This window comes from Ictalurus punctatus, chromosome 5, assembly GCF_001660625.3.
Source record: "Ictalurus punctatus breed USDA103 chromosome 5, Coco_2.0, whole genome shotgun sequence".
Classification (NCBI taxonomy): Eukaryota; Metazoa; Chordata; class Actinopteri; order Siluriformes; family Ictaluridae; genus Ictalurus; species Ictalurus punctatus.
This window is the reverse complement of record NC_030420.2, coordinates 21072055-21085849: the sequence shown is the minus strand read 5'-3', so window position 1 is coordinate 21085849 and position 13795 is coordinate 21072055. Positions and strand designations below refer to the sequence as shown.

General features: G+C 38.8%; 1 protein-coding gene across 1 annotated transcript in view; it reads right to left on the bottom strand.

The window, feature by feature from the left end:
• cacna1fb (calcium channel, voltage-dependent, L type, alpha 1F subunit) overlaps positions 1-9831 on the bottom strand; it is a 64430-nt gene extending 54599 nt beyond the window's left edge. Inside the window, exons 1-3 of the mRNA XM_017467154.3 lie at positions 9521-9831; positions 5950-6259; positions 3913-4018 (exon numbers count right to left, since the gene is read on the bottom strand). Coding sequence (XP_017322643.1) covers positions 3913-4018; positions 5950-6259; positions 9521-9542 — 438 coding nt within the window. The 5' untranslated portion in view covers positions 9543-9831. The remainder of the gene's footprint in view (positions 1-3912; positions 4019-5949; positions 6260-9520) is intronic.
• Positions 9832-13795: the final 3964 nt, after the last annotated feature.

Here is a 13795-nt window from a genome sequence, read left to right as displayed (position 1 = left end):
TATTATGTAGCAGGTGAATGTTTCAGTCTCTAAAACCGCTTGTGATTCACTAGTTTTCAGATTTATCTTCAAAATATTAATTATAGGAAGTAATGGGAAAACACATTCACCATTTCTTTTAAAGTGGCGCTTTTTAATATATGTAGCAAATATTACAAAAGTTAAATAATAATAATAATAATAATAATAATTGTTTTGTTTTTCAGTGCGAGTGTGTAAGCATGGTGCGCTGCGATGGACTAGTGTCCCATCCAATATGAATATCTGCCCTTCTGGGATCGGCATATTGTAGTTGTAAGCATTTATTGAAGATGAATAAATGAATAAATGAACGAATTAACTATCAAGAAGGCAGCAGAACATTTCTACACTCTACATCTAAAAAAAACCTACCAGGATCTATGAATATGCATGATATCAAATTGGAAATGCTCCCAAGTAATCCCATCTTAATCCCATCTTGAATATTAGAGCAACTTTACTGTGATAATATTAAGTCATAATTGAGACACTAAAGCATAACTGCAATAAATTATGCTTGTGTGTGTCATTATTCAAACTGCAAGTAAATGCTTAGTAAAGATTATTGGCTTCAAAGGATACAAACAGGCTTTGGCATATTTAATACCTCATATTAAATTAAACAATTGCTTTTCTAAGTGAGTTCTGGCTTAGTAAATCACCCTTCCTTTACACACAAAACTATATTTTGTACCTGTATGTAGAAAACTGCAAATTGTTACAGTTTCTCAACTCTAATAATAATAATAATAATAATAATAATAATAATAATAATAATGTTTAGCAGAATTCTCAGACCCAAGGTCACTTTACACAGTATATAAACACATATACATGTTTATACCCATAAACACATGAACACAACTGAGAGATACAATCCTCCCTAGACTCTGTAAGTAAATAAAATTACTCTTTTTTTTGTTTGTGGATGTTATAAAGTTTGAATGTGTTTTTACACACAACCATTTACTAAATCCGTGCCTCAATACAGACATCTAGACAAAATAGATCCTCCGACTTGTGAATCTGACAATGCTATAGGTGCATGCAGTGTGAATACATTCATCAGCAATATCAAAAACAAACCCAATAAGCCAAAAACAATCACTTTTAGCTATTCCAGTTGGTAAGAGAAATTGTTTGCAAGAGACTGTGTTACTTCAGTGATGAACATCTCACTTTCCATCATGCATTACCACCATTCTGGTTTCTTCAGGTTGGGGTACTGAATATATTTAAGTGTCAACGTTCAGGGCGGTTTGCTTTGCTTCATTTGCATGCAAATTGCATTGCTCCACCACTCCAGCTACAGCCATTCCAACGTGACTGGCAGAAGGCTATGCCCAAAGGGTCAGCCAACAGTGTGATGATGTGCAACCTTATTAGGCTTCTCTGTCTCTCCCTTTCTCTAGTTTTCTCTCACAAGCCCTATGGTAACCCCTCTTAGCAGATGACTGCTTGGTTTACTTAGCCTCTATGCACTAATGGGATGTCAGGCATGTTCCCCTGCATAAATGGCACACATACAGCTTTGAGAATTGCCCTCATTGATGGTCCATTAAGCTCAATTCTCATAAAATTAAAACATGGGGTTGGAATATCTTCTGTACCAGTTTTAATTTAAAAAGTAAATTTACTCAAATCTTCATTTAGCAGTGTTGACGCAGGACCCTTTTTGATCTGTTCATTCTCTTGATATTGGTGAAAGTGCGTGTACCACGTTCTGTATCCAGCACGCAAAACCCTTCATACAAAACAAACAATTCATTTAGCTGATGCAGACTTCCTAATCCTCAGATAGGATCCTCTGTTCCTTTAAGACCCCCCACTAAGACATCACAGCTAAAGAATCAGAAAACGGTCATACTCTGTGAATAAGCACCAAAGCACCAAGACAGCATGTGGATCATGGGGGAAGGGGGGATTAAAATTGCTTATTTTATTGGATATAAATATAAATTGAAGCACTCAAAGAGATTACAATCCGCATGCGGAAAAGGTGGTGGATTGGCCACATGTGATCATAGCCTTGGCTGTACAGGATTACAATATTCAGCTGACAGGAAATTCATTTCTCCAACTCCACAAACAGTAACCACAAATATGACCAAGCTAATCCATTACTGTTAAATAATGATGGAAGTTTCCAGAAATATAAAAGCACATGAGGTTGACAGGGCAAAGATTAAACTGTTATTTTGGTTCTATTAAATCCTCGCTGGGATTTGCTAGCTCCTCACCAGCATGTATGCAATTTTAGAAAGTGGAAAAGCAGTAAAACAGTAAAACTCTGTGGCTTAAATAGTATGATTCATCAGAATGTAACGATGGTGAAGTAACAAATGATCCAAGAGATCAATTATATTACAAAATACAGCTGCATATTTATTTTGCCTGACAGATCTACACCTTGTTAAGGGGATTAACTCATTCATCTTCAGTAACCGCTTTATCTTGGTCAGGGTCACGTGGCTCCAGAGCCTACACACACACCTGTGTTGACACAATGTACACTATATGTCCAAGAGTGGAGGCTGTTATAGCAAGAAAGGGATGTTCAACAAGCACATACAGGTCTGATGGTCAGGTGTCCACCATACTTTTGGCCATACAGTGTATTCTATCAACCATATACAGTTATATCAGATGTTCAACAAATACTAATCTTCACAAAGTGTTCATATTAATCAAATGCTAATAACCTCGGTTGAGTAACCAATGATCTTGCTATCTGACAGATATAAATCAATGTTCCATTAATCTGGCCACCTTTCTAGATGTTGTGCAATCATTCTAGATGTTGTACAGCAACTGCTAATAGAGGCCCATTGGGCCAGCAATCATGCTGCACCATGCTCACGCTCTATGAACATTTTCAGTGGAGGAGGAACAGGACAGTCAAAGACTGTGTTGCCAGGGTTATAATTTTTACATCAAATTGGACTAGTTTAAAAATAGTTTATTTCACAGAAAAGAAACAGATTTAAATCTAAAACTTTCCATAAAGACAACAGTAAGTGCAGACAATGTGTCTATGATATAGAGAACCAATTCTACTGTAAAATATACTGAAAGGATTGGGAATGGGAAAGGGGGATTATGGAGTACATAATGTCTGTACATCAGAAATGTGTGTGCACCACAGTGACTTTGTTTCAAACATAAAGGCTTAGAATTAAGAAGAAATGTGCCTCACTTTTCCAATGCCTGAAATCTTTGGGCTAGTTTTAGGACTTTTGTGTGGTTTTTGAGATGTAGTTGGTCTGGACATTTTGCTGGAACGTGGCAACCCCAGTTAATGATATTACCTCTTCCATGTGTATCTTGCACACTGTGGCAACGGTCATGGGAAACACACCAGCCTTATTGGACACAGTTGAACAAATGTACAACTAAAACTGCTCAAAATAAGCTGCTAGACTGTTTGATGGATGACTTCATGTTGTCGACTATGAACTGCCTATGACGGGGTTACTCTAAAAAATTTGTAGATAGTACCATTAAGTCTACTGTGATAACTACTAAATTTAATTTTGTTTGAGGAAAAATATATTACCACAAGTTGCTGCTAGTCAAGGTTCTGCCTATTATTTATCATTTCTATCTGTCTATCATATTACTTATATTCTATCAACAAATAAGAACTCTGAACTGGTCAAATTAACAATGGAAGTAATTGTAGTGCAAAGATATAGGCAGTAGAATTACCTGCTATATGTGATATATTGCTATACTGCATGTGATATATTGTGTACCTGCTAGCATATTAATTACAATGAGTATGTTAAAGCGGAATATGCCAAGTTGAAAAACATCTACTTAAATTACTAAATTTACAAACTTAATTCTCTGAATTGCCTCATTCATTTCTCTGGGATCATTACTACTCACCAGGTCATGGTTAGTAGAGTTGGAGTCATCCTCAGGAAAAGGCTTGGATACTCCCAGAGCCACACAGTTAGCAAAAATGGCTAGGAGAATAAAGATATCAAAAGGTCTGAACAAATGAGTCAAGGAAGCAGTGGATTATTGATTGTGATGATTTACAGTCCCCTCCACTAATATTGGCATTCTTGGGAAATATGAGCAAAGAAGGCTGTGAAAAATTGTCTTTATTGTTTAACCATTTGATCTTCTGTTAAAAAAAAAAATCACAGAAATATTCTGCTCTCATGCATATCAAACAACTGCAAACAAAACACAGGTTTATCCAATATATATATATATATATATATATATATATATATATATATATATATATATATATATATCGTCTGACAAACTGAAGATGATTGAGTTTGTACGCAACTAACTTCTGCAATTCTCCAGCTGTGATCCTTGGAGATTTTTTGGCCACTCAAACCATCCTCGTCATAGTGCATTGAGACAATATAGACTGGAACTTCTTAATTACTGTCCTGATTGTGGAAATCTTCATCTCACGTCTCAAGAAGGCATTCAGTGAACTAAAAATGTTATGCTTCAGTAGAATCACCAATCACAGTATAGGCTAAGCCAGGTTTAGATGTAAACCCGTGATGTCCCAAAACCTGTTGGAGGGTCCAGGCATATACTCACACAGCACATTATTAGGAACACCTGTACACCTCATTCATTCAATTATCTAACCAGCCGAGAGTGTGGCAGCAGTTCAGTGCATAAAATCATGCAGATTCAGGCCAACAGCTTTGGGTAATGTTTACATCAACTATCAGAATGAGGAAAAAATGTGATCTCAGTGCTTTTGACAGTGGCATGATTGTTGGTCCCAGGCGGGCTGGTTTGAGTATTTCTATAACTGCTGATCTCTGGGTTTTTATGCACAACAGTCTCTAGAGATTGCTCAGAATAGTGCAATAAAGAAAAAACAACAGCAACAGTTCTGTGGACAGAAATGCTTTGTTGATAAGAGAGGTCCATGGAGAATGATCGGACTGGTTTGAACTTGCAGAAACGCTACAGTAGCTCAGATATTCACTCTGTACAATTGTAGCAGAAAAGAATCAAACCTTCAGGCAGATGGGCTACAACAGCTTAAGTCCATGTAGGGTTCCAGTTCTGTCAGCCAAGAACAGAAAGCTCACACTGCAGTGTTCACAGGCTCACCAAAACTGGACAGTTGAAGACTGGAAAAATGCAGCCTGGTCTGATGAATCTCCATTTCTGCTGAGGTACACAGATGGTAGGGTCAGAATTTTTCTCCAACAGCATGAATCCATGAACCCAATCTGCCTTGTGTTAACAGTCCAGGCTGGTGGAGGTGGTGTAATGCTGTGGGGAAGGTTTTCTTGCCATTCTTTTGGCCCGTTAATACCAATCAATCATCACTTGAATGCCAAAGTCTGTGAGTACTCTCTGCCTGCTATGTGAGTACTGTTGCTGCCTGTGCATCCCTTCATGGCCTCAATTTATGCATTGGTTAATGGCTACTTTCAGCATGATACTGGTTTCATGAAATAACAATGAGTTCAATGTTCTTCAGTGGCCTTCCCAGTCACTGGATCTGAATCCAATAGAACACCTTGATGCAATCATGTCAACATAGACTAGAATCTCAAAGAAATGTTTGCAACATCTTGTAGAATCCATGCCATGAAAAATTGAGGGGGTATGCCCTACCCAGTATTAATAAAGTGCTCAATAAATGTGCATTTCTCACTCTTATAAAAAAACATACCATTCTTTTATCTTCACTTTAGTTACTGAGTAATTCATAATAATACATATTTAAGGTGAATAAATGAAAAATAAGTTCAGAGTTTAAACAATGGACCTGTAATTATCAAACCAGCCCATTTTCACATGTCTCCCATCGAAATCTCAGCACATGACAAATCTGAACACATTCCTTGCAAATACTGTGTATATCAAGAATGTATTAAAATACAAAGCACTTTCGATTTTAACTGTGGTAGTGCTGAAGGATACTTCCACTCGACTATTGACAGTGCCGCCCTGCGGATGGGGTTGTTCAGCTTAAGGCAGAAGAGGGCTCTTGGCGCTCGCTGCACCTGGTTGGAGCCTTGCACTTGCTTCTTGCCATGCTGGCTCTTCTTCCTCTGTGTCCCTGTAGAGCTGGTGTTGGAGTTGAGTGTGTCTGTGCGATTTATCCTTGGTTTGCCACTGTCTTCCCAATCGTCCTCCTCATCCTCTCCTCTCTCGTCCCCATCTCCTCCACCCTCTTCCTCCTCCTCTCCTTCTTCACCACCTTCCTCCGTCTCTTTGGAGTACCCATTACCTGAAGAGAGCACAGTGTGGAGTGGAGAGGTTTATCTCTGACATGAGCTCCATGAATCTAACAAATTTACAATGATACATGACACATCCAATAAGCAGTAAATAAAAATAAATACCTGATGACAAAGACAAGATGGAATATTTCTGATTCCTGTCATGTCAATGTTCTCATGTGCCAGCTTTCACTTCATGTTGATTGGTCACAGATCAGAGTTGGCATGTTCAAATTTTGCACATTAATTTTTTTTTTTTAAATTACATCAATATTTACAACAGAACACAACAGCACAGTTAAACATATTCAAAGATGGGCTAAGAACCTGCTTAAGGTTTAGATTTTAGATTAAGATTTTCTGGGCTCCCTATTAAGTATTGAATAACACTTTCAGTATTACTACTTTTAGTAAATTAATACTACATTTTAAGTGAAAAACTACCATTCTATTGTTCAAACTTCTATGGTTTGAAATTATGCCAGCCAAAATAAAGTCCTTCTGATAGGATGTTCTTTTAATTTCCTAATCTAAAACTCAACAACTAAAAAACTTAAATAATAAAAGGCCTATATTACACGAAATATTTCCAATCTGCATTTTCACATAATGTAAGGTTTGTGTTCTGCATTTGCAGGAAAGTTCAAGAATAAAACGTTCCAGTATATAAATGCACATTTGTTTAATGTGCTTAATAGTTAAATAGTTCAAATGGATTTATATACATGTGCTCATTTCAACCTGTACTGTGATCATAAGGCAGTCTGTGATTTTTTTTTTACATTGAAAAATCAGCAGCGAAAACCCCTTATTGTTAGGAGCCTGAAAACACAGCTTTGCTAATCAGCCACTGCCTGTGGTGAGGAGATGAGATTTCTACAATAGGTGAGCTGAGCCACACTGTGACAGATGTGACCTACTTCCATGCAAGGACAGTGAGAGTGTGAACGAAAAGGATTCTGGGACAGAGGTTTTTCAGTGCTCTAGTACCTGTGGACTCATTTGACTAGCTTCTGGCTAAACAACAGTCCAGCTACCACATAACTGGAAAGAGAGAGGACTGTATCGATAATTAATTATAACTTTCTTATTTCCATAAACATTTAGACAAATAAAACAGAAATCATATTAGGGAGAACTGACCTGGCATTATGCTGTTTGATTAATCTGCTAAACAGGTAGGCGGGGGGAAACACTCTAGTTATTAATTTTTTTTAAATTAAGGTCTAACAAAGATCTGCTTTAAATAGAAATTGCTCAAGCAGAAGTTGTGAACTGCTCAAAACAATTCACGCTATTGTTTGTGGAAGCACAGACTACTGAATGCAGGCTTATCAGATTTTGTGAACGTCACAAATTCTAACAACAGCATCACTTCTGCCCTAACGTAGTAGGTCATAAACAATGGAGTATATGAGTATGTTTGAGTCCTTTCTAAAAAAAAAAAAAAAAAAAAAAAATCTCTAGTCATTATAGTCACTGTATCCCTGATACAAGAATAATAGCAGCCCACAAATCAGACCAGACCAGGTTAATGGTGAACACAATCATTGTCGAAAAGAAGATGCAGTGGAAATAATGAATGTTTTGTTCTTCACATCCTTGAAGACATCTGTAGAGCTTGTCTACAGGCTTTGGATGAGGACATTTTAATTCATGTTGTTAAAACGCTTTACTAGAGAGAGTCACTGATATTGTGAAATACAAGTACCTTTCAATCTCACAAGAATCTTTTGACTTGAGATGACTTGAGGAATCAGCATGTGTCCATCTTCTTTTAACAATATGATATTATTCAGCGCACCCCATATACAAACAAAAACATCTACCATATTATTAAACATTACAAGTATAAACCATTGGTTATGAATAGTTTTCTTTTATCACTGATACCACCTTCCTGAACAGATGTTAAGCTGAAGGTCTGAGATAGGTTTCTCTTCATGTTCATTGGCTCAGAGGTAAGCAGTAATGTAGCTTTCACGGTATCGCGATTTCGTATTAGGAAAATAATTACCATACCATGTAGAACATTTGGAGAACATGACTCCAAGTCACCAAACTCAGTAGGTGTACTCTGATCCGATATTGAGTTTTAGTCTCAATATCTGGAAATGCTGGACTGTCATCAAACTGAATATGAAACATATTTCTGATTGGCGGACAGATTTTATGCTCGAAATGCCCATGATGCTGACACAATTCAGATGTTGCACGTGAACACAACACGGCCCACAAACCCACAGAGTGTCATCACCTTTACTAAGAGGATGTTGGTATTGATTAAGCATTAGCTGGCACTCAGACTCAGAATCGTATCCATCCATCCATTTTCCATAGCACTTATCTTACACAGGGTCACGGGAATTTCCCAGGGGACTCGGGCAGGGCTCAAGGTAGGGGACACCCTGTGTCCCAAACCCATCACAGAGCACAATCACACAAACACATTCACACATTACGGACAATTTGAAATGCCCATCAGCCTACAGCGGATGTCTTTGGACTGGGGGAGGAAACCAGAGTACCCGGAGGAAACCCATGAGAACATGCAAGCTCTGCACACACAGGGTGGTGGAGGAATTCAAACCCCCAACCCCAGACGTGTGTGGCAAATGTGCTAACCACTAATCCACTGTACACCACCGGAATTATATCCATCCCTCCATTTTCTGTAACGCTTATCCTACACAGGGTCACGGGGAGCCTGGAACCTATCCCAGGAAACTTGGGGCACGACACCCTGCACACACACACACACACACACACACACACACACACAGTGGACAATTTTTGGAGATGCCTACAATGCATGTCTAGGTTTATCTAAATATGGAGCTCACTCTTATTCTACTGTAGCCTGTATTATACATGATGTAATGCAACAATTAACACATATGCTTCTATAGCATCTTTTGAGATTACACACTATCAGCTTGTTGTAGGTCAGTCTTCACACTGCCTTTCTTTAATCAGTCACATTCAATCTGGCTGAACAACATCTGGCTCAAGCGATGGAGGAAATGGGTTCAGAACATCCAGCACAGCTGCAGGCGCATAACCTTCATCTCTCATGACAGTTTCTGTGTTGAAGATTTCTGCTTCTGGAATCAGTCGAGTGTCTCTCAATTGTTCCCCCCACGAAAGGCGCAAAGGCACATTTGCGCAAAGATTTCCCGAATGGAGCGGAAACGAGTGCAATTTGGACCCCATTCCATATGTGTTCAAAATCAACAGAGAACTGTAGGGAATCTAGTATAGGGACTTACTTTTCCGGTTCTCCTCATTCATGTCGGATTTGCTCCCTTTCACCTCATCGGAACGCAGTGCATGATGCTCACCATCAGTGTCCCATCAGCCCCGTTTGTATCTAGTGTATTCTAGAGCAAAAACGAAATAAATCACCTTAAACTGTAACACACCGAATCTCACACAGCGCTTCTTCTTTCGTGGTGTCCTGACTTCGCTTTTCGATGCGCATTGATTGACAGAACAGGGTATAACCCCTCATTCCCTATTTATCCCCTCATCTAAGCCTTCAGTTCAGGATTAAAGCAAAACAGGTGGTTTAGAGCAAACCGCAAGCCTGGAAACTTATTAAAGGGAGGGATTCTGGGCAGATGAATATATAGAGCGTCGACAGTAGGGTTGCCAGATTGGATGAACTCTCAAGCTTTAAAACCCTCCCAGTTCACTATAAAACAGCCCAGAATGCACCGAAAATATACCATTTCGCTAGTGCTCTGCCTCAAACAGTAAAATATCTAACTGCCGTTTTAAGGAAGTCAGTTATTCTAATAAGTGGTCTAAACTTTAGACCAGGGGTTCCCAAACTTTTCCAGGGCAAGGCCCCCCAAATGGCATTAACATTTGACCGAGGCCCCCCTTTTGCAAGATGTCTTTAAAACACATTAAAAATACAGACTTCTGAATATATCCCTCTTTTTTTATTATTAATAATTACATCTTTACATTACATTACATTAGGATTTGACTGTGTGTGGTTGTATGAGAGTGAGAATTTATTTTTCACACCAAATTGTCGCGGCCCCCCGGGCGCCCCCTGGCGGCCCTCAAGGAGGCCGCCCCCACTTTGAGAACCACTGCTCTAGACCACTAAATGAGTCTAACCGGATGTAAAGATAGTCTAATTTTCAGTACGGTTGAATATGGCATGAGCAATGTTGAGGAGCTATGTGCAGCCTAATCCCTGACACTGTATAAAAATAAATAAATAATAAAAAAAACCCATTAAAAAAGCACTGTAATATCTTACATAGCACAATAAAACATAATATAAGCCCAATTCCAAAAATATTGGGACACTGTGTAAAATAGAAATAAAAACAGTATGTAATGATTTGCAAATCTGATAAACCCATGATATTCACAATAGCACATAGAAAGTATATAAAATGTTTAAACTGAGGAAGTGGTTCCAAACTTCTTCCATTTATGGATGATGGAGGCCACTGTCCTCACTGGGACCTACAATGCTGCAGAAATGTTTCTGTACCCTTCCCCAGATCTGTGCCTCGATACAATCCTGTCTCTGAGATCTACAGGTAGTTCCTTAGACTTCATGGCTTGGTTTGTGTTCTGACATGATTGTGGGACCTTATATGGACAGGTGTGTGCCTTTCCAAATCTTGTCCAATCGACTGAATTTACCACAGGTGGACTCCAATGAAGTTGTAGAAACATCTCAAGCATGATCAGTGGGAACAGGATGCACCTGAGCTCAATTTTGAGTGTCATGGCAAAGGCTGTTAATACTTATGTACATGTTTTTTTTTGTTGTTGTTTTTTTAAAAAATAAATTTGCAAACATTTCAAACAAACTTCTTTCACGTTGTCATTATGGGGTATTTTTTGTAGAATTTTGAGGAAAATAATGAATTTAATCCATTTTGGAATAAGACTGTAACATAACAAAATGTGGAAAAAGTGAAGCACTGTGAATACTTTCCGGATGCACTGTATCTCATCATCTACAGTACATAATTTCATCAAAAGAATCTGGAGAAATCTCTGTGTGGAAGGGACCAGGGTGAAAATCAATATTGCATGCCCGTGATCTACGGGCCCTCAGGTGTCACTGCATTGAAAACAGGCATGATTCTGTCATGGAAATCACTGGATGGGCTCAGAAACACCTCCAGAACTCATTGCCTGTGAACACATTTTGCTGTGGCATCCTCAAATGCTAGATAAATTTCTATCATGTAAAGAAAAAGCCACATGTGAACATGATCCAGAAACACAGCCATCTTCTCGGGGCCAAAGCTCATTTAAAATGGACTGAGGCAAAGTGGAAATTGAATCAAAATTTGAAATTCTTTTTGGAAACCATGGACACCGTATCCTCTAAACTAAACAGGATTAAAGAGAAGAGGGACCGTCCAGCTTTTTATCAGCACCCAGTTCAAAAGCCTGAATCTCTGATGGTATGGGGTGCATTAGTGCCTATGGAATGGGCAGCTTGCACATCTGGAAAGGTACCATCAACGCTGAAAGCTATATACAGGTTTTAGAGCAACTTATGCTTCCATTCAGATTCCTCTCTAAGATACTCTTTTTATACCCAATCATGTTACTGACCTGTTGCCATTTAACCTAATTTGTTGCTAAATGTTCCTCCAGCTGTTTCTTTTTAGTAACACTTACTTTTCAGCTTTTTGTTGCCCCCCTCCCAACTTTTTTGAGACGTTGTGTGGTCATGTAATTCAAAATGATCTTTTTCTGTCTTAAAATGGTACATCTCCTCAGTTTAAACATTTGATATGTTTTCTATGTTCTATTGTGAATACTGTATCCTGTCCTAATTGTAAGTCAGTGACAATGATTAGTTTAAGGACAATCTTTATTTACAGATTTAATCTTTTTTAAAAACCTGGAACAATCATTAAAAACAATTGATTTTTATGTTGCTTTATGGTGACAGACTGGTGAATGTATACTGCCCTCTAGTTGTACTTTATGACATTATTTCATCCCTTATAGTATGACGTCACAAAATATTGCTAATCAGACAGGTAGTTGTGTCTAAGGTAATGAGGAATTTGGGGGATTTGGGTTTTGTTTTTAAAATGATAGACCCAGTGTTACAGTTACTCTCCCACTGAATTAGATATTAATATATTATTGACACGTTCAGTCTGCTGTCATTAATGTATCTATTTTGTCTCTGAATACTATCTTACCTTCAATCCTTCTCTCTCTCTTCTCTTATTGTATGCTTTGCCAAGTTTTTTAAAAAAGGGATTAAATTTCTTTTTTTTTAAATACGAGTGACAGATGACAACTTAATGGATTCAGATAAACGGTGAAAATCACAATGAATGTTCTACATTGAGCACGTTGCAGATATATATATTAATTTTTTTCTTTTATTTGATGACACCATCCAAATTGCAATGTTTCATTGGTCCCTGAGTAAATGTGTTAGCATCTTAAATCAGATTTATAATGCACCTCTTCCTGATTTTAGTGTGCACATGGTTACATGTATGGGCACACACCTCGAGGGTCAGGGGTTTGAGTCCCACCGGGGCCATGTGTGTGTAGAGTTTGCATGTTCTCCCCATGCTGCGGGGGTTTCCTCCAGGTACTCCGGTTTCCTCCCCCAGTCCAAAGACATGCATGGTAGGCTGATTGGCGTGTCTAAAGTGCCTGTAGTGTATGAATGATGTGTGATTTTGTATGTGAGTGTGCCCTGCAATGGACTGGCACCCTGTAACCCCCCCCACACACACACACACCCACCCACACAATTTGCCATATACCTTCTGTCATCAATGACTGATTATTTAATATTTGTTGTGAGAATATCTCCACAGATAAAATATGGACCCCTGACCTTTATTCAACGCCCCATACAGCAAAAGTAGTCAAATTACCAACAAACAAACATGTGAGACTTTCGTCCCCAGAGGTGCATCGTGCTATGATGGTCAGCGTGCCCAAAAATGACGTATCGCTCAGGGAGGTGTTTCCGGGTAGCACACACATCAGCCACGGTATCCAGGATACTTCTGTTTCCATGGCAAAGCAACAGCGTGCGCGGAAAACGCGCTCCCTCACTTCTTCTTCAAAACCACACAACGCATCCTTCTGCAGTGTCCCAGCTCTTTCCCGAACCCGTTAAATGACCGTTGGTCTGAACCGGAAGTGGGGGCGACGCCGCGCGTGGCTTTAGGGGCAGTACGTCATGGCAGAGCGTAAACAGCGAGCGCATTTGCTGATGTCAGCACTGAGCTACAGGGGCAGCAGAGCATTGCAGCAGAGAGAGAGAAAGAGAGAGAGAGAGAGAGAGAGAGAGAGAGAGAGAGATACCATGCCTACCTGTCACCATGGCTACATCCCAAAACCGCATACCGCACTAAACACTATCAAAATTGTGCAATAGTATAAATATTGATATTATGATGTTGTGCTGTTTGGACGGAGACGAAGTGTTTCATGAACTAAAATTACAGTGAAGGGCATAACGAATATGTTTCATATTCAGGATAATTATATTGAAATAAAGATGTTATATTTAA